Genomic DNA, 25,178 nt, shown 5'->3' with positions numbered 1-25,178 from the left:
TATGAATAATGGTCTTAATTTAACTTAGTTAAAATCTACATACATGCAATACATGCAATGGGATTGTCATGAAAGCGGAATAAAATGATAGAGATGCTTCTGTGGATCATAAAGTTTAACCAGAAAGTAAGAGCCACTCAAAGGAAAGAATATAAACAAAAGGTCCCATCATCCCTAGTGTTGGTGACAAACCTGACTAGGATATACAGCATTTATATTCATCTACAATAAACTATTACAGAAATGCATAATTTTCATCAATTGTGTTTCTATTATAGTTTGAAACCCAATATGTGTAACAATTTAATGGGTCTCTGGGACCTTGCATAAGTTCAATAAAGAGCTAGACATGATTAGATGAAGTCTAAAATTTGGCAAAAAAAAAAGATAATCTAAAGAGAAATATAAGGCATAATTAACGGTCACTAGATTACTGTACCCACAATACCACATATTTGTTTTGAATACTTGCTTGTGTAGTATTTCCTAAGCATATAATTATGATCTGCATGTCTTTGGACACGAGGATACAAGATTATATAGGAGAAACCCATCAAGCATGGTCAGAACATGCAAACTTCATGCACGCCGATATGAGGCCGATCAAATTCTAACTTAGGAGGTGCAAGACGACAGAGCTAACCAATAAGCCATCAATATGCCCTAAATTTCATATGTAAAAGATTTTAATTTAAGGTAAAAGATTAAGAATTTTAAGCAGCATGGGTGTTCAAAATGTTAATATGTCTTGTCCAGGGTGTATCTCACCTTGTTCTTCAAGTCCCCTGATATAGGATCTAGGCGTGATCCTACACAGGTTGAGCAGTGCAGAGTGAGTAAAACATACTGAGCAAAAAAAGAAACGTCCCTTTTTTATGACTGTGTAGTTCACAATAATGTTGTAAAAAATCCAAATAACTTTACAGATCTTCATTGTAAAGGGTTTAAACAATGTTTTCCATGCATGTTTAATTAACCATAATCAATTAATTAACATGCACCTGTGGAATGGTCGTTAAGACCTTAACAGCTTACAGAAAGTAGGCATTTAAGGTCACAGTACTAAAAACGCAGGACACTAAAGAAAAATAATGTCTACCGACTGTGAAAACCACCCAAAGAAAGATGCCCAGGGTTCCTGCTCATTTGCGTGAACGTGCATTAGGCATGCTGCAGGGAGGCATGAGGACTGCTGATGTGGCTAGGGCAATAAATTGCCATGTCCCCACTGTGAGACGCCTAAGACAGCGCTACAGGGAGACAGAAAGGACAGCTGATCATCCTCGCAGTGGAAGACCACGTGTAACAACACCTGCACAGGATCGGTACATCCGAATATCACACCTGCGTGACAGGTACAGAATGGCCACAACAACTGCCCGAGTCACACCAGGAACACACAAAATCCCTCCATCAGTGCTCAGACTGTCCGCAATAGGCAGTCCATGAGGAGGAGATGCACTGCAGTACTTCAAGCAGCTGGTGGCCACACCAGATACTGACTGGTACTTTTGATTTTAAGCCTTCCTTCATTCAAGGACACATTGTGAAACATTTTTAGTTTATGTCTTATGGTGTTGACTCTTTTAGTGTTACAAATATTAATATACAAATATATACACATTAAGTTTACTGAAAGTAAAAACAGTTAAAAATCAGAGGATGTTTCTTTTTTTGCTGAGTATATATGATATTCTTATTAAGTAGTAATATAATATTTTAGCAATATAAATCAAGTGTACTTACATAAATTTTAAACCACATGTGGAAATTGACTTTTCCTTCTATCCAAAGCAGCACGATTAGACCCTTAAAGTAATTAATAGTCTTGCTGTGTACACTCTAGTTCAAGAGACTCCCTGTTTCTTTAATGCCTTGTTGCTTGCCCCTGTGTTTGGGCTGGGGGAGTGAAACTCAGCTGGGCGTAATCTGGTCATGCTCCATTAGCTGTATGTGGACCAGGTTGAGCTTAAGCTTTCACGCTCTACAGGGTTTGGTGGACCTAACTCAAGTGTAATTTGGGATTATGTCTGTAACACCAGTGTCTCAGGAGAGCACAGCATTTTTGTCAATTCTTCTATTCACAAACCTACCTCATGTGGCTTTACACTGTTGAACCTGATATTCTATTGCAGCTGGGAAATATAAGGCTTAGTTCATCTCTAGTCTGTTTTTGCACTAAGAACAGTGCAGCATCAGCACAGTCTAGGGATTTTCCTTTCTCTTGTTTCTCACTGGCACTCCCTAAGGGGATTAAGCTTGCTTGATGTTTCATTACATCACAGTGTCAGAGGTATAAGTGTGATGTTGTTGCTTTTGCTGCATGGTAAGTCTGACTTTTTAAACAGTTACTGATATGGATGATGAAATATAGGGTCTGATTGCATTCACTCACTTACTCACCTTCTACACTGCTTTATCCTGTATTTAGGGTCACGGGCACCTGGAGCCTATTCCAGACGTCTTAGGGCACGAGACAGGGTACAACCTAGACAGGGTGCCAGTCCATCGCAAGGTACACACACATACACACACTATGGGCAATTTGGGAAAGGCAATTAGCCTAACCTGCATATCTTTGGACTGTGGAAGATAAAAATGTAAATTATGTAAGATGGTCTGGATAAATGTGTCTACCAATTAAAAATTAATTATTTAAATAGACTACCCGGAGGAAACCCATCAAGCACAGGGAGAACATGTAAACTCCATGCACACAGAGACGGGAATCAAGCCTGGCCGGGAATCGAACCCCAACCATGGAGGTGCATGGCGACAGTGCTAACCACTACACCACTTGCCGCCTGATTGTGCCGCCGTTTTATCATTTCAACATCAATATGACAACAATAGGCCTACTTACTTTTATGTGACTATTTGTCAGGAGTCAGGGGTAGCTCAGTGGTTAAGGCATTGAAAGGTCTGGAAGGTCTCGGGTTCCAACCCCATGACTACAGTTGCCACTTAACCCTAAAAGTGCTTAGATGTATAATTAGATAAAAATGAAAGACGGTCTGGATAAAGGTGTCTACCAATTAAAAATTAATTATTTTAATAGACAAAGCATTGTCTTTATTATTCTAAAAGACAAGTGGACATGGTGGTCCCTGGTAACAGGGTTTTGACTAAAACCAGGTTAATAATCAGGCACAAAACCTAAATAAATAAAATCATAGCTTTGGTAATAGTTAAAGTGACTGTACTGTAAGAAGTACACTGTTTTAGCATACTGTATGTGTTTGCCTTCGTAGCCTTTGGTAACATAAAGTGGAAAATAAATCTAACATCACCCCTTTCAGCAGTTAGAACAGAAAAAAAAAATCCTTGTTTGTTTGACGGTATGCTTGTTTAATTGATTTGGGTGCAGAGGTTTATTTTACAAATAAAAATATTAATAACTGAAACATTCAATAAAAAATAGCTTAGCTTGGTTTAGCTTATTGGCCATCAATTAGAAGCATTGCTAGCAGTTATCACACTGGTTTGAGCAACACAATAGATATTGATTTCTATGGCTTGCTTGCGTTTTTTTTTTTTTATGGCTCCAAGGTCCTTACATGTACTTACACAGTTTGTTCTTGTTTACCTCAGTTTTGCAGGTGCTGCTATTTGGCCTTAACATGAGCCAAATATTGCTGAAACAATGCAGGTAATATCAGCATGTATCTTAATAAGGACAAGAGCATTCATGTGCGGTATGACTACTGAAATGAGTAGCCGTACCCAGTGTAATGTACAGTATTAATTTATATCTGCTAACCAAAATCAATATTTTGCATAAAGATTTTAAATAATTTTCCAGAGCCATACCCTGGACTGGAAAGACTGCAAGACAAAAATAACTAAAGAGGAAATTGGACAAATGACTATAATAAATTGTTTTAAAACTTTATGGTGTCATTTCTGTGCATAATTGTCTTTCTTTCTTTCCTTTTTTATTTATTGTATATTTATTTAATTATTATATTCAAAATCACATAAACTGTGTCTAATATGGAGGAATATAAACAAATGTTATATACTATTATTAACATATCCATATTATATTTGCTTAAGTTATTTTTTATTATTATTTTTATGCAACTATGCTACTCTCTCCATCTGATAACTGTATTTGTTAATAAATTGTATTTGTAATTGCCTCACTGTTACAATCAACATGCAATGCAAGTAAAAGTGAAACAATACATAAATGCAAAAACTTATAATATTTTTTTAACCCTCTAAATGTTTATTTTTGCCAGTTCTCCAACTGCTTTTCCAAGCCTTCATTCATGGGTACGCACATCACAGGTACAAAACACTGCTTTTGACAAACTTCACTTTGGAACCTTGGCTGAGGGGGCATCTTTCCAACTGTTTTGAGCACACTGCCTACAATATGTTTTGGGATTCAGCTGCTTGCAGATGTAAACAACTTCAATGTTACTGGCCAACCCTGCCCGAAACAGAAACCCCTCTATATTATTTTAAGATCAAGATAGATCCAACATATCAAATGTTAACACATATAAGCATTTGCAAGCATAAAATGACATAAAGTTCCTGGATACTCAAAAAAAAAAAAAAATTGGTCCAGATTTTCTGAGCTGTTTTTACCTGTTTTCAGTTGTAAGGAGGAAGCATTTTGGTGAAAGCACTTGAACACTACAGTATGCATGAAACTTGCATACAAAAAACATGCCTAAAGCATACCTAAACATGCAATCAGAGTTTGACATATATCTAGCTCACAGTGTATAGAGCATCAATATCACTGTTTATAGAACAATATCGCTAGGCTGTGACACTAATTCCTCCATTTCAAATGTGCTAAAAGCTATTTATGCACATTTTGTAGTTAAAGTAGTAGTTAAAAAACAATATGCATAGTCAATCCAATTAAAACTGCTGTTTTAAAAAAACATACTGTAGCTAGTGATGAATAGCTCATGGATGTCACTCCTGAGAAGCAATATAAATCACCTAAAATATATAATTAGTGTTCCAATACAAGCGCATAATATGAATTTATTTTCAAACTTTACATCAGGATTCAGACCTGTATAAAAGTATTTAATGGCCCATTTTTACAGTTGCATATGAATTCCACATGGCTTAGAGTTTCCCAAAACAAGTGCTAAATAATTGTCACCACTCATACACCCCTACTCTACTCAAGAAAAATTAAGCCTAAAGAAAATCTCAGAGATGGAAACTGTAAATAAAAGCTTTTTTTCTAAGCACTGGTGGCACCATTCAAAATAAATGTTTGTTACTAACATATGTTGTTGTATTTAAACCAAGTCTTAAGCATAATGTTTAAATTATCTGGTAAAATCTGGCCAAATACTTTCACCATCTGAACACTAAATAATTAAAATTGTGGAAGCTGGAACAGGCTTGTCATAATAAATTAAAACAATCAATATTAAATCCATTCTGCCAAAGAATATAAAATTGAGATAGCATCCTAGTTTTGACATCTTTCTTATAGTTTGTGATTATACGCATAGAAAATAGTTGATCACGATTATAGCCATTTGCTTTAAAATGTACTAAAGTAAAAATATTTTTTACAAATATTCTCAAATTCTAAGTACTGTTTTTTTTTTTTTTTTTTTTTTTTTTTTTTTAATATACACCTGATATTTTTTTCACACCTGATGCCTGGGTCATCGACAATCCTCACCAGCCATAATAATCAGACAATTAATGCTATCCTTTATTATGCATTCAGAGGAAAATTAAAGTACAGCTAAGTAGGATTGTGGTTGAAAATGGCAGCAATCTGTTAAACGAATTCCTTAAAAATGTGTTGAAGGACTACTTGGACTCACCTCTCTCACTTCCTCACTCACTGATGAACAAAGGCATTATAAAGCCATACATAATGGTGACTTTTTATATTATAGGATACATTTTACCTTTAGTTTAGTACCACTTACTCTCACTCACTCATCTTCTATACCCCTTTATTCATGGTCACGGAGGCCTGGAAACTGGAGTATCCACTAAGCACGGCTAGAACATGCAAACTCCATGCACACAGAGACGGTAATCAAACCTGGACCATGGAGGTGCAAGGCACCAGTGCTACTGTAACCACTACACCACCGTGCTGTCTAGTTTAATACCAAATATTTTTTATTCTTTTCATGATATTATAAATTTTTGCTAATATAAGGTTTAAATTCTTTTGTTTGTGATGAGATTGAAACATGGAACTAAAGGAGCTTATATTTATTTATTTATTTATTTATTTACTAACTTACTTATTTTAAAAAATGGTTATCGTACAAATTCTATATATTTTTTCAGTATTAGATTTCATAATCACACACGTTAATAAACAAGTTTAATTCCAAGCCTTTCTTTCTATTACTAATATTGCAATTACAAAAGTGTCATTTTTTCATTGTCACAAATCTGATTGATTTTATATATATATATATATATATATATATATATATATATATATATAATATAAAATCAATCATATATATATATATATATATAACAGCCAGGCCCATAGTTTCAGTACCATCAAAATGATATAACTATAATATTAAAATATGATATTCTTTAATTGTATGGTGAAAGACAAGGAAAAATGCAAGAATATTAATGAAAAAATGATTTTTTTTTTTATCTGCTGTTAAGTATTTAGCTGCTATAGAGTAAGCAATTACAAAAATTTGTAGAAGTGTAATAACAGTAAATATAATTGGACAAAAGTGTTGATGATAAATACTTATGTGATAAATAAAAGCTTCAGATTAGTTTCAGCATACCTATCATGTGTTATTTCTTGCTCATTTGGTTATGTAATATTCTGATTATGAATTTTTTGATTATTTTAAAAATTGTGATTTGCTTGATTATTTATTGACACAAGAAATACAAATACAAGTGTACAAGTAGCTGTATATTCTGTAAATGAAAGAAAATGATGGAGGCTAAGAGGCAAATCTGTTTAACTTTTTAATGATTTTCTTTAAACTTGTGCATCAACTTTAGACATTAAATTGTGTGCACAGTTGGTGCTCATTTTACAACATGGTCAAAATTAGTTTAGAATCTTGAAATATTTTAAGACATCTTATCCATGTTAACCATTTACTCACATGTTCTCTGCACTACTAGCAGTCTATTGTATATCAGGGGTGGATAATGAAAAGCAACAGTGGTCATCCCCATCATTTATTTCTTTGTATATATCTATATATATATATATGTGTATATATATATATATATATATATATATATATATCTATATATATATATATGTGTATATATTTTTGTATCATTAGTATTATTGTTACTATCATTTACCCCAAGTAAAAATATCTTTCTTTAAATATGATTATTTTACATGATAAAATAGGATTCATCCAAAATGTGTGTCAATTCAACACTGCCAGACATGATAGGCACACTTTTCTTTTCTTGCACCTTAAGGGTAACTCTGTGGTAACCACAGACACAGACCTGGTGCCATGGTCCTGGGTGTGTTTGTGTGATCGAATGAAGTTGGTCCATGTGGACGCACAGCAGTACCAGGGCTCTCATAAATTTACACTCTTAGCTATTCCTGATGGGATCCTTTCCACCAGAAGAAGAAAAAGATGCCAGTGGGCAATCATGTGTTGATAAAAATTATTACAAAAACTCTGATTTGTTTTTCTTCATACAAAAACACGTTATATAAATTTTGCATTTGCACAAGTTTGTGAGGATTCTCATTTCCTGAAATAAATTTCACAAAAAATACAAACAATAAACTTGACATTGAAATGAATTAGACTGTGTGGAAAATGCACTGGTGTTTAATTCATGTATGTAGATTTGTCAAATTATTAAAAACAATAAATAAAGTAATAAATACTTTAATAAATATAGCATGACAGCTGTGACTCCCTTTTTTCTTTTGTTTGTGTGTGTGTGTGTGTGTGTGTGTGTGTGTGTGTGTGTGTGTGTGTGTGTGTGTGTGTGTGTGTGTGTGTGTGTGTGTGTGTGTGTCGGGGAGGGGAACGGTGGGGAGGGGAGGGGAGAGTGGATTATGTGCAAGCATGCGTGCATGTGTGTGTTTCAGTTACCCGGAAACAATCTATATTTTGCAGCGTTGATGAGCATCCTGGGATTTTTCATGAGCCAGTAATAGGCACATTCCATTTTTATTGATACTCTCTTACGCTAACAGTGCACACACTTAATGCAATGAAACCATGATGAATCTTCCCATTCATCTTCCTTTTAAAGTCTGATGGTAGTGAATTAAAATGCAAGCAAATTAGGTTGTTTATTGCCTGATGCCTGATATATTTCCTCCTATCAGTTGATTGAGTTCAACAAATGTCTTTAATACAGGGTATTTCTGATATGACTCTAAATATACTTCAGGATTTTGACCCAACTATGTTTGGTTAATCTTACCATCACTGGGACTGTGACCATAAAAATTCATCAGAAATATACACATTAAAAATTTTCATACTGTTTTGTCCATGTAATTAAAGATTTCCCATTACCATATTGTCTACACCAGTCTCTTAGTTCATTTTAATGTACTCAACTGTTCTCTATGTGGCCTCTAGACAGAGAATGGTCAAGCTGCCCAAAGAGATAACAGATTCACAAACCTAAACTAACATGAACGTAATGAAGGAAAAGTCCACCTTCAGTCATATACAGGTTGCTCTCATTCGTTTGTCTATCTTGAATTTCCTTCATAAAATATCCAGAACACAAGTACCCATCAGCCCATGCCCTGGTGGCAGGAGCGATGAGGTAACTTACTTTAATTTTGCCCAAAATCAGGTTATTTCCACAGGAAATATGTTGCAGTTTCTTTCCCCAAACCCAAATAGCTAATTGTTTTAAAACAATAATGACGTTTAACACTGAACAATCATGTTCCCAATCTCCCACCCCATGTATAAATGTAGCTATCACTCTGCTCTGCGGTTCTCTTCTTTTTTTCCTCCTCCTCCTTTATTAAAAAAAAGAGAGCACAAATGTCTGCTTTATGCCATGGTCTCTTTGCCTGGTAATCTCCGGTCATTGAAGGTATGCATGTTGATGACTTCCTCTGTTTTGACCATGACAGGCGGCTGAGGCTTGTGTTTAAGCCGGCGCTGGCACTTGAGGGACACTCGCAGCTCCTCCATCATGGCACTGCAGAAGGACCTCTGTGAGGGGAAGGAAAGAAAGAGAGAAAGAATGAAAGAAAGAGGCAGCTGATCAGATTTCTACTTGTTATCTAATTCAGAAATTCAGTTACATGTATGATCTAATGGACACACTAAGGAGTTGTATATATGAAAGAAGGGTGCTTTTAAAATTTTGGGGAAGAAAAAAAAAGAAATGAGATAGGGAAAAGCTATGATCAATACTGCTATTCATCTGGATACACACAGAGAGCATCATAACTAAAGCAATTTCTGCATAGAAGATTTCACCCTGCTTTTTCCTGCCTTGCTGCTGTACCACCATGACTTGTTGATGCATATTACATTTCCTCAGATTCAAATCCCATGAAGCTGCATGGCCAATTAAGCTGCTACCTCTCCTCTCCCTCCTACCCATGTTTGCTCTCCTTGAGACACTGTGGCATTTGTAAGTGCTGGATTGAACAATCAGACACACGGAGAGATGCTTTGCTGTTGCTAAAAATGTCCCCTGATAAATAATTAATTATGGGCTGTATATTCAATATTTTCTTTTTTATAGTCTTATTTCTTGCTAAATTTCTTTCCATACAGAAATCAAACGTGTAAATAAAATTTAATCTAGTGAACAACTCGGATAAAAGGTTGGAATGCCTGACAAGAGTTTGAATATTTTATTATGGGGATTTGAATGTGATAAAAATGCATCTGCCTAAAATGTAATGGTTTAATGTTTAGATTTTTTGGTACAATCCCTGATTATATTGTAAATTTAGATTTTATATAATTATTATTTTAATGAGTTTTAATTAATATTAATTATATAATTAATCTATGATCAAACTACAACTAATAACACATTTAAAAAAAGTAATAAAATAAGCAACCTAAATGTTACAGTGTGTTGTATATATTCCAAGAAATAATTGGAAAATATATGCTTTTAAATTGATCAACCTAAGATTTACATTAATTGGTTGTAAATTTACACACACATAGAATGACAAGTAGAATATATTGTTTCTTTTTTTTCCCCCCTGCCTACATTTATCTAAGATTTCTATCTGAATTTCCATGGATACTACATTTCTTGTGCAAACACTAATACTAATGATTTATGCATATTTGTTTATATTCAGTCCATTATTACAGTATATTAAACAGCCATTTTGGTGGCTAAGATGAGGATAATGCAGAAATTCAAGTGTCTTTCTATTTTACTCACTTCTTTACCATCTAAAGCATCCTCTCTCTGTTGGTCTACACCACTGCTGTTGATCGAATACGCATTAGTGGACTAAATAGAACATTAAGCCTAACATTTAGGCTAGCTTTTATGGTAATTTAGATTCAAACATTTAGGTAAAAGAAATGCACTTTGGATAGCCTCTTTATTTTATGGGATCTATGCATTAATAGATATGTTATTAGTTTGATAAGACAGTATTTATCATTCTAGCACTATAAACATCACAATCTATTATACAGATTCAATGATTTAAGAAATAGCTTTCTATTCGTTATATTAATCTACACTCTGCATTTTCTATTGACTGATAGACTGTATTGATCAGAAAAGAATGATAAGATTGGTATGCCAACTATGCCTTAGTTGGAGAATGATGGAAGTTTTTAATGGACAGTTTCTATCAGATTTAGTTAAAAGGTACTGTACAGTGTAAATATTACAGTACCTGATGCTAGCGGAGTTGCTACTGCTTACTAACCACTTATTTCTAAATGCACATTTTATGTAAGTACTATAATATATCACTAATATTTGTAAAAAGAAAAAAGAAATAAACATCAAGAAAAAGATCCAAAATTGAATATTACACAAACATCTCAACTGTGATGTCCCTTTTTTTTTTTTTTAACTGTTCCTATTGCACATATTCAATTTGGTACAGTTCTTATACTGAATACCTTTTTTGGCACAATCATCTCAATTTTATGTGGGTTTGGGACTGGCTGGGGTTCCCTGACAAAAAAAATTAAACCCCAGTCTTTTGCAAGACAGGCAGAGATAATCCCACTGGGACAAAAACCTCAACTGCGAAATCCCATCTGTTTAGTAACCATGACAATTTTAGCAATGATCTCATGTCAGTATGACTACAATTATTAGTTTCTATGACTATTATGTTATTTAAACTCTAAACTTCAACAATTAGCTCCAACCTTCTTGTGTAACCCAGAATAGTTAAAGAAACATAATAATTGGCAAAAATACCTTTGTGTTCTAGAATTTTCGTTCACCCTGTCATGTATTAACCTCTCAGCTTTCAGTTCCTGTATTCTATATAAGCTTCTATAATAGCAGAAGTAGCAAGACATCAGCTAACTTGCTGCCATTTACAAAACAAAATAAAGGTGCAAATATGTTGTGAATTGGTGAATATAAGCTTTGATGAAATGCAATGTTTATAAAAGCTTACCAAAAATTTTTTTTTGACCAAGCTAAGAAAATTAACCTTAAAAAAAATGTTTTTCCATAATTTCATCATAAAGTATGGGATTGTCAATTGGTTCATGATTTAGGATAAGATGCAAGACATATTTGCATAATAAAGGTAACAATTTCTGCTGTTATAATAATTTGTTGGGGAAAAAGAACACTATTGTTATCTAATACAGTATATCGCTTGGAGACTAAATCAACTAGAATGCAATGGTAAAAAAGCTGTAATAATGTTACAAAATTACAGACTTCTAACAAATGATTGGTTAGTGGACACCGTGTTCGCTTTTTAAACTAAATGTATCTTGAGATCAAATACTGTACTATGCATGTTGTAATAAGTAAGTTACTTATGTGGGTTGTTAGAACATGGCTGTTATAGATCAATACATCAGAGTGGACACAATGGAAGATGTTTGTTTTGTCATAAAATGTTAATAGTTTCATAATTCTATGTGTGTGTGTGTTTGTGTGTGCATGCTGGTGTGTGCGTGTTCACTTCTTCACCCTCAGCTGCTTGTTCCTGACTCTCAGGAGACAGGTTTACTTTTAAGCAGTTCAGAGAGCAGTGAGCACAGATTTAACAGAGGAAAGTGTGGGTGGCAGAAAAGGAGGGAGATGGAAGAAAGAGGACAGAAAAAGCATGGAGGCAAAAATGCATTAAAAAAAAACAGGAACAAGAAAAATGCCATTATTGTTGTAAAACATTTATTTAAGTGAAAGGTTAACAGAGGGCAGTATTGGATAAATGCACAGAATCAATGACGTGATGAAAGCATTTAAAAAAGAATCTGATGTGCAAAGCAGTGAAGTAATCAGATGTGTGAATAAGGGAAATACATCATTAATTTCCTTAACCAATCCTATTTACAATTTACTAAAGAATTTAAAAGGGTCAATTGATTTAAAAAAAAAAAAAGCAAACAAACAAAAAAAAAAACCTAGTCATACAGACAGAAATAACATCAATACTTTCTTTTATGTATAAATTAAGGTGCAATGTTGTTGTTTTGACTTCTACCCTTTTTTTCAACTTAAAAATATATTTTATGATTTTATGTATGATATTTTATATAAAAAAAATTGTGGCTTGCTCTTTGTTATTTTATATTTATGTATATTTAAAATATTTTATCTTTGTAAGGCTCTCACCATCACTCTTACTACATTTAGCATGGTTTGTTCCATGTTCCATGTTTAAAGGAACATGTTTTTAGGGAGTATACAACTCCTACATCATGTTCTGCTTTCAAAAGCTGCTGCCAGGCCCATATTGCCTTGTTCACTAAAGAGCAACTCCAGCTGCCTCTTTTCCTGTTTTCATGCCCCCATGTTTAAACACCATCTGTAGATTAAGTGTCCCTTTTACACTCTACACAAGGAAAGTGGCATTGTGCACACTAAGCTTATATTCTTGAGTTAATAAACTTCTTAAAGCTATGCAGCGGACACCACATTAATAATAATTTGACATAACATATATGTTGACATATTTAGAGGCAGCATGGTGGCCTTGTGTTTAGCACTGTTGCCTTCCAGGGTCAAGGATTTGATTCCCACCTCGAGTGCATGTAGCATGGAGTTTGCATGTTTCCCCCGTCCTTGGTAGGTTTCTTTCAAGTACTCTGGTTTCCTCCCATAGTCCAAAGGCATGCACATTAGGCTAATTCGAATTACCAGATTGCCCATAGTACTGTATATGAATTGAGTGTGTGAATTTTGACCAGAGGTCCTACCATGGGAATGAGTATAAATACAATGGTCATGATTGGCCTCCACAGTCCCTAGTTGGACTACAGATGTTCCCAGCTCTAGCTCACCTAAAGCATCCCGGCCAGTGTGAAATAAATTAATGAGTCATGGAAAGTGGAAACTTAATAGCTTGACATGTGTAGTAGGTCAAATCAATATAACAGCACCACTTCTGGCTCTCTAGCTGATTTCTTTTTTTTTTGTTTTTTGAACATATAGTTATTGCCAATTCCCATCCATCAGGCAGATATCACATATACAGTACTGTAACACAATAGCTACCAACCCAGGAGAGCAAAAGGTAAAAACATGCTTCCTTTGACTGTATCTTTTCAAACTGCTACTCATGCAACATCAGGGGGTGGTGAAGCACAATCAAAGGAAAACACGATCCACCTACTTCCATATGCATAAGCTCACAGACACCCATAATTGCCTAGTGTCACCCTGAGAGCGCAGCTAATTTTGCTCGTTTGGGCCACAAATATGGGTTTTGACTAAGTGGGAATGAAGTCCCACAAGGCCATTTTCAAGACTGATGTCAACTAGCACCGTATCTTTAAATAAAATGCACTAGTAATGGAATAGGAATAACCAAAATGTTATAGATAATACATTTTTACATCATGTTTATTTTATTCAACTCACTGAAGTTGCTTTGTAAAAGCTGGTTATTTGCCAGTGCTGAGTGCAAGTGGTTCACTTTTGTGCAAAGATCTCCTTTTAAGTCAACCTAAGGACTTGCCTGCAGAATAACACCTCACAACATGATGCACTAAAACATCAATATGGTGGCTTGAACAAACAATACAACTGGAAGAGATCGATGAGATGGCTCTTAAAGCCAGAGCCCTGTTGAGAGGGGCTAATTGGGGCTATATGAGACTTACAACTCACAGGTACAACTCACAGGGATAGTGGAAGCTCTCACCCGAGTACAACAAAAAAAATCTGAGGATGTGGTCATGTTTTTTTATATATATAATTTTAAATAGTTACCAAGTCAAATGAAGATATTTGATAAGCTGAGCAGAGGTCAATGTGCATTATGTCATTATGCAATCCTCAAATCTGTGCCAAAACCTTCTCTAGTAAAATAGGTCCATTTGGTTTTTTAAAGTAATTTGGTAATTTACAGAATTTGTTTGCAAATGCTGCAGTTATGTATATTATGCATAACATATTTCTTTTCCTGTAAACAAATACAAATGATAAAAGTGAAATCAGCAGACACCACTGTAAGAATTAAATGTGGGGGAAAAAATCACATTGGTGTATACATTTTGTGAAAAACAAAAATTTTCCCAAATATTTAAACTACTTGATTCTAAATTTAGTTTTAAATATGTGAACAATTTAACCCATGCCCTAAATAAACCAAAAGAGAAATATGAGGTGAAATGGGGCATGTGAGACAGGGCTGTAGAGGAGAGACAAGATGAAAAGCATGGTGTCCATCTGAGCATATGAACCAAATCCCTTCTGGCTTCAGAGATATACATCAAGGAGAGTTCCTGGCTCTCTAGCTGGCAAAGTCTGGAAAATATTGTAAATGAAACCTGTTTCACTTTTTTTAACTGTAACCCTTACATACGAGTGAATTTAACCGCATCACTGCATAAATGCAACATTATAAGAAAAAAAAAAACTTTAATCATAAAAAAAAACCTCACAATGGCACAAGATCTGTGCTGCAATGCTGCAACTGAAGGCTGCAGTTCATCATACCAAACAACTTTCACATTTTTTATTGTGGTCCAGAAATGTGAAAATGTTTCTTTACCTTTTCGAGTTGTGCGTTTTGTTTAGACTTATAGAGGAACTCCCCAACTGCCACAAACACAGAAAGAACAAGTCCAGCGGCCAGAACAATGAAGATGCCTCCTATGTTCTGTACTCCTAGGGCGCTGGCCTCTTTACTCTCTTCCTCTGGGCAGCCGTTCCCCCTCCACCATTTCTCCTTCATCATGTGCAGCTTCCCTTCTTCCTGAAGTTGCAAGATTGCTATGGTGATCTTATCTCTGTATGGAGAGCCTAGGGAGGTCGAAAAGAAAGAAAAAAAAAAACACATCAACATACTTTGACTGTAGAACAGTTATGACTAACAGAGCAGAAAACTCTTTTGGTCCCGTTATTGTAAAAACAAATTTATCAAACTGGGAGAAAGTGTGGTAAATGACTAAGTAGAATTTACACTAAGAAATAAAATCAGTTGTTATGGCAAGAATCCTCTCTACAGAGTGCATGTTGTGTGAAAGTCTGGTGATTAGATGAGGAAAGATAGAGAGCAAATGCAACTGGAGCACAGTGTGAGCCACAAGAAGCCCTCTGGCTGAATGCCGATTGCTGAAACATAGCTCCCAGGGTGCCACTGATAACACACCAATAAAACCCAATTACATTCCAGGCATCTGCATTTTTTTGTTTTATCTATTTATTTTCTGTCTAATTAAACGAGTTGCCATACTTAATTTGACTGAGTGTTTCCAGTAGAATTTTGGCTTAGCAAATACGTTTTCCCAAAATGAGCTTTGAAGTCCTCTCCCACTGTAGGATCTTGGTCAATGTGTTCTGAACCCCAGCGTGTAAGAAAAAACATCCTGGATTTCCAGCATCACATTATTGCATGTGCAGATAAAGAGGCTATGCTTCATCCACTCCACACTAGTCATTAAAACAAACAGTAAATGGTCTAGTTTATGTCAACTGACATATAAAACAGAGCATGCCATTTTTTTCCAAAGTAACTTAAAATGGTATTCTGCTCTCACCCACATATAACTCACACTGACTCCACCTCAGTGCCCACACACTGTGATGTTGTGAAATTCCGATCAACCGAACTGACTGCATCCTCTTTGAAATAGAACTAAGATTAACTGCAGTACAGCAGTAGTTTCAGTATAGTCATTAAAACCATGTTTTATAGGTTATCTTATTTTAACTTTATTCCAAAGAGACTGAGTGAAATGCTGACAGCTGTAAGACTTTCATTTACTCAATTAGTTTTTCTGTAAATATTATGTCATGAAAATGATTATATCGTAAGAGAAGTGAGAAATTACCGATAAATTATTACACTGCCTTGAAAATTCGTTAAAAATTGACAAGAGAATTGCTAACACACTTAATTTAACAAAAGACCATGTGACATGGATATATTTTATTTGATCTTATATCTATCTTATTAAGGTAATGTTTTAAGTCATGTAAACACAAGTTTAACAAACAAAAATAATAGTCCATGAAAAGACTTAAATGGGTTACTAAGAGGTAATAGAAAAAGGAGTTGCAGACATTGAAGATTTAATAAACTTCTTTTTTGGGGGATTCTTGTTACCTTAATGTATGACAGCAGGCTATAAAAGAGTAGTGTGTATTTGAGATCGAAAAATTATGTAAAAAGTCCAAGTCAAAAATATTATTTTCAAAGTGCAGTAATCACTTGGGTACAAAGTTAAGTCTAAGTCATTAAAATTGTTTCTTTAAACCTAAATAAAACCTTCTGGAAATGAGTATTAATGAATATAGTATTAGTGAGTGGTTTTGTCATTTATTCATTCATTCATCTTTTATGACACTTATCCTGTACAGGGTCGTAGGGGTCTGTAGCTTATCGCAGGAGACTTTGGGCATGAGGGGGGTACACCCTGAATAGGTTGTGTCCACACACAACAATTTGGGAAGGTCAATTAACCTCATCTGCATTTTTTTGGAATGTGGGAGGAAACCGTATTACCCAGAGGAAACCCACCAACCACATATACATAAGCAAAATGCTCAATGTTCCTTATATTTATTTATTTATTTGGACAACCAGACAGTATGTGCTCGCAGGCTGGCACTGAATCACAATCCATTTTATTTGACCCGCCCCCCAGAGGTAAAAGAATGCCAAACCAACCATCAGGTAAATAATATGCTACATGCTCCTTTCATTCTGTGTGCTCCTGAGAAAGAGACACACCTGATCCATCTCTTCTCCCAAGCAACCCACTGTCTCAACCAACCAGTCCTTTACGTCTACAGCACACCCACTGTCACAGCCAACAAAGCCAAAATTTCATCTTCCTCACTCAGCACTGGTTAGAGGGCTCTGGGCTACAGACCATATTCTCCGGGGAGAGTCACCCATGCCAGCAACAACAAAATGGGTTGTCATTAAAGATGTTCCACTTCCAGTGCCATAAAGCACGGGCAGAATAGTCATCTTAGTTTGCTCATTAGTTTAGGATGCGTGTCAGTGCGTCTCTCTTCCTCACCTGTGTCCATGGGGACATTCTCACCAGACACCTGGGTGGCCAAAAGACCGCCGTCAAGATCCAGAACCAGTTCCATTAGGCCTAGGGGCTGGGGTCAAAAACTTCAACGAAAGACAAAAGCACCTAAGAAAACTGCACCTACCCTACTCATCTTGCTGCCCATCATCATCATCATCATCATCATCATCATCATCATCAGTGCGCAATTTAAACACAATGGCATGGATCTCATAAGCCCCTTCCTAGATCAGCAGGATGGAATGAGTACATTCTGGTCCTGATAGACAATGAGACATTCTAGATGTTTGTCTAAAAATGAATGGCTGTACAGATTGCTCATGTAAACAACAACTGTTCTATACTATAAAAATACATGGTACATGTTTTTAATCTCATTGAGAACAATTGTTGTTTAAATAAGCAATATGACCTGTGAAAATGACACCTTTTTCATATTTTGTTAAGCTCTGATTTTGTGCCTTGTTATTTCAGTTATTTGGTATCTTGCCTTTGGACTCAACAGCCATTAAAACAAAGATAAAATCTTGCACATGAATATGGTATATTGAGGTCTGGCAAAAATGTATAGAGTTCTTTTGTAAAATCAGATTAACAGTGAAATAAATTCTAATTAATTAAATACCACTAAATTATTTTTACAGAACTGATATGACATAAAAAGCATAAACATTTGTATAACATGAGTAGTAATTTAATAAATTGGTCTGTATGCCGTGTATAAAAAGAACAATGAAGATGAACCTCACAGCTAAGAAACCATTAACTACTCTTGGAGTCAAAACAAAAGAGGGCTACTTCATGCCAGACTGAAGTGAATTCCAAATAAGACCCACAGCTGTATTCTGTCACATAAATAATAAACAACAGAAAATAAATCTCTCAGGCACTGTTCCACAATAAGATAGCAACAACAGCAAACAGAGATGTTGGCCAGCTTTAGCAATTTTATTTTATTTTACTATCACTGAAAAGGAAAGATTTTATGTTTGTATGCTTAAATATACAACACATGACCAAAATGCCTCATCAACTGCTTCCTATTGTCCTTTACTGATGCCTTGTTGCATCAGGGAAAAAAATAAATAAATAAATAAATGCCCTACTGGGAAATAGTTGACAAATAAGGTGTGCATTGCTTAACCAGAAAGTGATTAACTGTATCCAGTAAACTACAATGCAGATTTATACTAATTATCAGTAGATGGATTGTTGGGGGACGTGGGTGTGTTTCCCCTGAGAAATGGACAGAGAAGGCAGAAGGGAAACAGTTTACTTGTATCCTAACATTCTAGCTTGAACCAACAGACCCCTGGCAGATGTTTGATGACATGGTACTGTACATGACTCCTCTTAATGACCCCTCTGGGGAAGAGGCATACCATGTTCTCTGCAAGCTGACTGGGGTGCTTTCTATTTCTGCAATACACAGAGGACAAACACAACTGTCCAGTAGCAATTTGTATTAGATTTACAAGGCAAGTAAAGAAAAAAAAGAGCAAATTAAGCCCTTTTGATTACATTCTGGTGTGATGAGTAAAATAAATTCGTATGGATATGAAGTTTTGTTTTTATTTTTGGTTGGTGTACCAAATGTTTGGTTCAATTTCAACTTTGATTGATTATTTGAAAGATCTAAAGTATATGAATTCAGATATGAACTCTCCACTATATAATTTGTTCTTAGCATCTTTATTTTCAGCATCCCAGAAGGATGTAAACATACTTGCACACTTTTTTTTTTTTTTACATTTGCAGAACTAGGGATAAATTACAGCAGTTAGGCCACCACAAGACCTGTATTTTAGGAGGTGAGAGGAAACCAGAGAACCTGGAGGTCCCTGCTATGCTACAGTGCCAACTCTAACAGAATCAAGTTACATTGGTGTATGCCAGCAAGTTTTGTCATTAAATAGTTTTTACATTTATAACATATAAAATTTGCCAGATGGGATGTTTGAGTACATGGAACAGTTTTGAGAAAAGGGGATAAATACCAGTTGGCAATTATGGGCTACTTAAAAGCCATTTACTCATCTGTCGTATTTACATTTAAAGGATTTTTCACATGTCCTTATCCATGTGAGTTGGTAAAGTACTTTGTAGTCTCTACATAAAAAAATAATAATAATAAAGCAATGTCTTAATAAAACACTCATAAGCAGTGCACATATCTTCTAGAAATTAAAACTAGAGGATTTATGTATGGCTTGTGTGAAAAAATTTAGCTAGCGCATTTTTGTGTTGACTATAAAAAGAAAAAAGGCAACAGTCAAAGTTACATACAGTATATACAGTACTGTTCAAAATATCTTTATATTAAGATTATTATTTTACATATAATAGCACATCATTAGCTTTAAATAATCCACGAATCATCCTGTCATCTCACTTAGCGTGTTTATTTACCATGGTACTCTATATGTAATGTAAGTGTTCAAAATGTGTGTATAGTACGCTGCCTCGCTGTAGATAGCCTTCTTATAGTTCACACAGATTCTCAAAAATATCCCAGAACCACCTTTTTGATACACAACCCCATTCACCACCACTTCTTTATGAGCAAAAATACTCACTTATGAATACTTTTTCCTCGAAAGTCCCATTTCCAATAACAACTACACAAAACAAGTTCCTTTTTACCACAGAGCTTACTATTAGCTGGATCTATGCCAGAGCGACAAATGCACATATGTGTTCGAGATGTGCAAGTTTCAGTACTGGATATCTAGGTGTCATACAGTATTATGTCATGAAGGCTGTATGTGGGTACTACTTTAATTTACTACCAATTTCTTACTTAACAAACTGTTTGGGCTCAAGTTAAGTATTGTATTCATTTGTCTCAGTCATTTAAGAATAGGAAATCCATGCCTTTAAAAAAACTAGCAGGGGGCCTCCGAGTGGCACAGTGGTAAAGTGCTCGCCCTATCGTCCGGAGATCGCTGGTTCGATTCCCTGGTTGATGCTGTTACCTCTCTCAGCCGGAGGTCTAGAGAGAGCTAATTGGCCGAGCTCTCTCAGGGGGGAGGGATGAGAGGTTTGTGAGAGGTTTATGCTCCCACATTAATCACGGCTCTACAGCCAATCAGGGGAGTCTGTGAGCTCGCGCACGCGGAAGGAGCGGCTAGCGCTTTCCTCCGAGTGTGTTACTCTGCCCCTAACGATGCGTGAGCAAGCAGTTTGAAAAGATGCAGTCGGCTGACGTCACGCGGTTCGGAGGAAACACGTGATAGTCTTCGGCCCTCCCAGCTGAGTGGTAGTAGTAGCCTTAATATGAGAGCCCCATAGAGACGGGGAGGAATTGGCCACGACTAAATTAGGGATAAAATCAGGAAAAAAAATAATAAAATAAAATAATTTAACTAGCAAAACAAACTAAAATTGAGTGTTGTTTATCCCACAAAACAAAATTATATAGGATGTAATATGTGACAGCAATTTTCCAAATACAATCCTAGCAGAATTGACATGCTGCTTGTCAGATACAACTGTGATTGCATTGCGTATTTATACAACAGTGTGTCTGTGATATTTTTGCAGTATTTATTTCCCTCCAAACTATTTGAGATACTGAGATCACTTTCATTTCTTGCCAACTTATTTTCCATTATAAGTACTTGACAGCTCATTTTTAGTTACAGCTACAAGCACACGTGGTCGATGTATGGCAGATTTCTTGAATCTGTAAATGATGAATGAGCATCACAATGACTCAGATATCAGACTATTATTTTGGATGAAATATTGATTTAGAGGCTGAGATAGAAGACACAGTAGAACTTAATAGTCCAAAAATCAGCAGACCAATTTTGACATGCATTGAATAATTATTGATGGATTATGATGAATCAGTCTCCCTTTTTCAAATGGTAAAACTACTATCTATAAAACACGACAAAATTAATTTAGTTTTATCTTGCTTGGTCTTCTGATTAGTGGGATTAAGAAGATCCAAACAAAATTTTAAATGTTTCCTATAAAAATCGATGACCAGCAAATAATCATCTAACTTTTCCTTGCAGATTTAAACAAATGTCATTACAATACATAACTTGCTAACCTGAAAGGACTGCTAGTAATTATCTTTGTAATAAATTTAAAGCAATTATTATTAGAGATGACAATGGGATGTGTACTGCTGTTGAAATTGGGTCTATATAATAGTTGGCTAAAGGTATATGGTGGAATGGAGATTTTTCTTAGGCCTTGTGTTTGTTTGGTGACAGTGGTGGCTCAGGCTGTTCAGGCTTTGGGTTTACTAATTGGAGGGTTAGGAGTTCATGCCCCGGCACCACCAAGTTGCCACTTTTGGGCCCTTAAACCTATGCCCATACAGAATCACTCTGCCAATGCTAGTCCCAAAGGCTGGATGAGAAAGGAGGAGAGCTGGCCGCCAGAAAAACACCACTGCTATACTGTAAACACAACAACACACCCTCTTGCCTGATGTGCTCAAAAGGAACAAAAAAGTGTTAAGTTTGTTGTTTGCTGTCATTGGTGATTAGGAAGAATTAAGGTCATTACAAATGAGGCATATTGAGAACCCATTCCTATTTAAAAATTATTCTGCTATAGGATCCAAACAATTAAGAGCCTTCAAAAGTTCTTCAAGGGTTTTGTAATAGAGGCTTCCTATAGAGGTACAAAGTAATACTCCCTTAATGGGACAATATTTAACCTTTTCCGAGAAAACTATACTGTATGTTTAATTACAATTTCGTTTAAATATCATTACTTAAAAAAAATCTGAAACATCAGAATGAATTTAATCAATGTAATACCCTCAACTGATCTTTAAATAGGTATAGCACTGCTACTTCATCCAATAAAAGCAACCAAAATCATATTACGGTTTAGTATTTGTTTGGTTGGAAGGCCCCATTTGCTCACCATTGCACCTGTCGTATAGAGCAAAGGGAGCACTGCCAGACAACTTTCTGCATCCAGCAGCATCAAATATTATATTATTAATGCAGCCTGTCATACATGCTTTGTTAAAGTAAATAATATATATGCTAAATGGCACCCAGGGTATGGGAGAACTCCCTGCCTATGGCAACAGATACTAAACCAGTACAATTAGCAATTTAAATGACTCATACTGAGCTGCCTAGAAAAGGCACACAGGAGAAAAATAATACTGAGCACCCTTTTCTGAATGCCCTGTGTGTTTTCCTCACAACACCACGCAATGACATACAGAAACACATTCTCTCTGCTCATATTTTAATTTATTGTTTCTGCATAAGCAGAATTCACACAGAAATGTTATGTTTCCCCTTTCATACCAAAGCAAGGTGGAAAACTGTCACTGATACTATGAATCCTAGTTCTTTTTCAATAAACGACCAACAGTTATGTTTGTGTTGTTTGCTTTGTGAAGTGGTCCAAAGGCCATTCATTTTTCATATCAACATGCCTGATGTGTGTTCCAATTTTTTTTTTATGGATTTAAATCTATTCATTAAAAAAAAATGAAAAGATACTGCATGTGTGTGGTCTACTTATCGATTTATGATTATAGTAGAGAATTCATGTACAGTCAGAGTTAACCAAAGATACTGAAGCTTTTTTGCGTGTTATTTTAGCTTTTACTTGGGTTATAATCTACAGTATGTAACAAGAATTGTATTAGTGATTTGGTAAACCTTTAATTCCCTCAGTACGAAAATGTGATAAGCAAAGATTATACATGTGATCATTGTGGAAAAATGTCTCAAGGCCAAATCTTTTTCCAGACAAAGGTACTTTGCAGTGACTCTTTTCCCCATTTCTACAAGTAATTCAGCTATAGGGCTGCATGTATAACAGGATTAAGACAATCTGTGCCCGAGCCTGGTAATCAAATCCCACTCCTCCACACTGCAATGGAAATGTCTTGCCATCACCCTTTTCATTTTCTAACTATTTTATGCATTACCCATTTCTTGCATGTTTACCCTCCTCCCCCTTTTCCCCCTACTCATTCTGTGAGCAAAGACCACACAGGCAAATTTAATCAGACAGTCAGACTATCAGCATTAAATAAAATCTTATTGAACACTTGGGATAAAGGACCAGTCTCTCAGACAAATATAAGGTCTACTCCTGGATTTGCTCTTGCATGCAATAAGACTGCATATTTGAGCAGTTTTATATAGAAAGTAACTGTAACACATACTGTGTGAGTTGATTAATAATCTTTTTTTTTGTGTTGTAGTGCCAGTGTATGGTGCTATCAGTCAGCTTAATGAACTGTATTCTTTTCAATTTTGTAAAAGAAGCTTTATCCAGACTATTTATCAGCATGTATTTAAGAATGACACGTGCAGTAGTACACAATTATGCTTTTATAAATCTACAATGCTTCAAATAATCTCTAATTCATGATTGAACGCATTATTATCATAATTTAACTCTGATTATATCAAAATCATCATTGAATGTATTATTACCATAATCTGATTCTGTTTTAAAAGCAATGAGGCATCTTATTATAGAAATTGACAAAAGTTATATAATGCAATAGTAAAATTTTTGTTGTACTTTTTCATTTGTGTATTCAGTAACATACCCATAGGAGTACCAACACCGTAGGATTTGGAGTCGATCAGGCCGCCTATCTGTGTGAGATTGCAGTTGCGCTGAGTGACGTATTCGATTGTGGTGGACTCCATGAGGAAGGCATAATCGGAGGTAAGCACCCGTTGAATACCCTCCTCCACACTCTTCACCATGACTGAATGCCTGCGACTGCTCATGAACTCCCACATCTTGTCGTATGTGGAGATCTTTGTTTTCTGGAAAGGAGATTTCAGAAAAACATTAGGCAAATTACAGGTCATTATGGAACAGTGAGAAATGATGGTTCTTAGAGGGCTGCTGATCTTCACAATAGGTTACTATTGTGTGAAATACTGTGAGAAATCCATTATTGGAAACATTTTCATTTACATGTAGACTGGCTTCACAGGGGAGTGATACTGAATACACTGATACTTAATACATTTTGTAGCATGCTGAGTGTGCTCCTTACAATTCAACAATGCACACTCTGAGCCCAGATACACGACTGGGATGCTATAAGTAATATTTAATAATAATACTGTATATGGCAACTTGGCTACATTATCAATAACATATCTACATCGATTTATCCCTCCATGTATACAAGTAATGCAATATGTTATCTATATGAATAGTACTGTATGAAAATATATCTTTCATTTACTTGTAAAATAGAAATAATGAAGGCTCTATTTCTATTTTAGTTGATACATAACATGTTGGTTTTTAGACCAGCAGGTTGCTAATTTGTTTGGTTATAAGCCATTTTTCTTTTTTGTTCTCAGATAATATTTTGTGTTACTTTTCATTTCAGAAATAAACACACAGGTATGGTCATGAATAGATCAGCATGGGTGATATTCAAAATCTGATGGTGCAGTGAGATTTCTGAGCCAGTTGTCGGGTTCTAGTTCTGTCTTAGCAAAAATACAATGCAAAAACAATATTTTCTTGCCTACAGCACATTTTTTGCACAAGTCTTGCAAT

At 35.4% G+C, this 25,178-nt stretch overlaps 1 protein-coding gene across 2 annotated transcripts in view; it reads right to left on the bottom strand.

Annotated features, from left to right (window-relative positions):
- Nucleotides 1-7,994: 7,994 nt before the first annotated feature.
- Nucleotides 7,995-25,178, bottom strand: part of grik2 (glutamate receptor, ionotropic, kainate 2) — a 166,164-nt gene continuing 148,980 nt past the window's right edge. The window contains exons 14-16 of one of the 2 annotated variants that reach the window (XM_053494214.1): nucleotides 24,199-24,424; nucleotides 15,146-15,396; nucleotides 7,995-9,170 (exon numbers count right to left, since the gene is read on the bottom strand). In XM_053494214.1, coding sequence (XP_053350189.1) covers nucleotides 9,006-9,170; nucleotides 15,146-15,396; nucleotides 24,199-24,424 — 642 coding nt within the window. In that variant the 3' untranslated portion in view covers nucleotides 7,995-9,005. Of the gene's footprint in view, nucleotides 9,171-12,522; nucleotides 14,899-15,145; nucleotides 15,397-24,198; nucleotides 24,425-25,178 lie in introns of those variants that run through there. The other variant, XM_053494215.1, reaches the window with a different exon arrangement.

This window comes from Clarias gariepinus, chromosome 4 (genome assembly GCF_024256425.1).
Source record: "Clarias gariepinus isolate MV-2021 ecotype Netherlands chromosome 4, CGAR_prim_01v2, whole genome shotgun sequence".
NCBI lineage: Eukaryota > Metazoa > Chordata > Actinopteri > Siluriformes > Clariidae > Clarias > Clarias gariepinus.
Note: the sequence above shows the minus strand (reverse complement) of the source record. Positions and strands in the feature narration are given on the sequence as shown.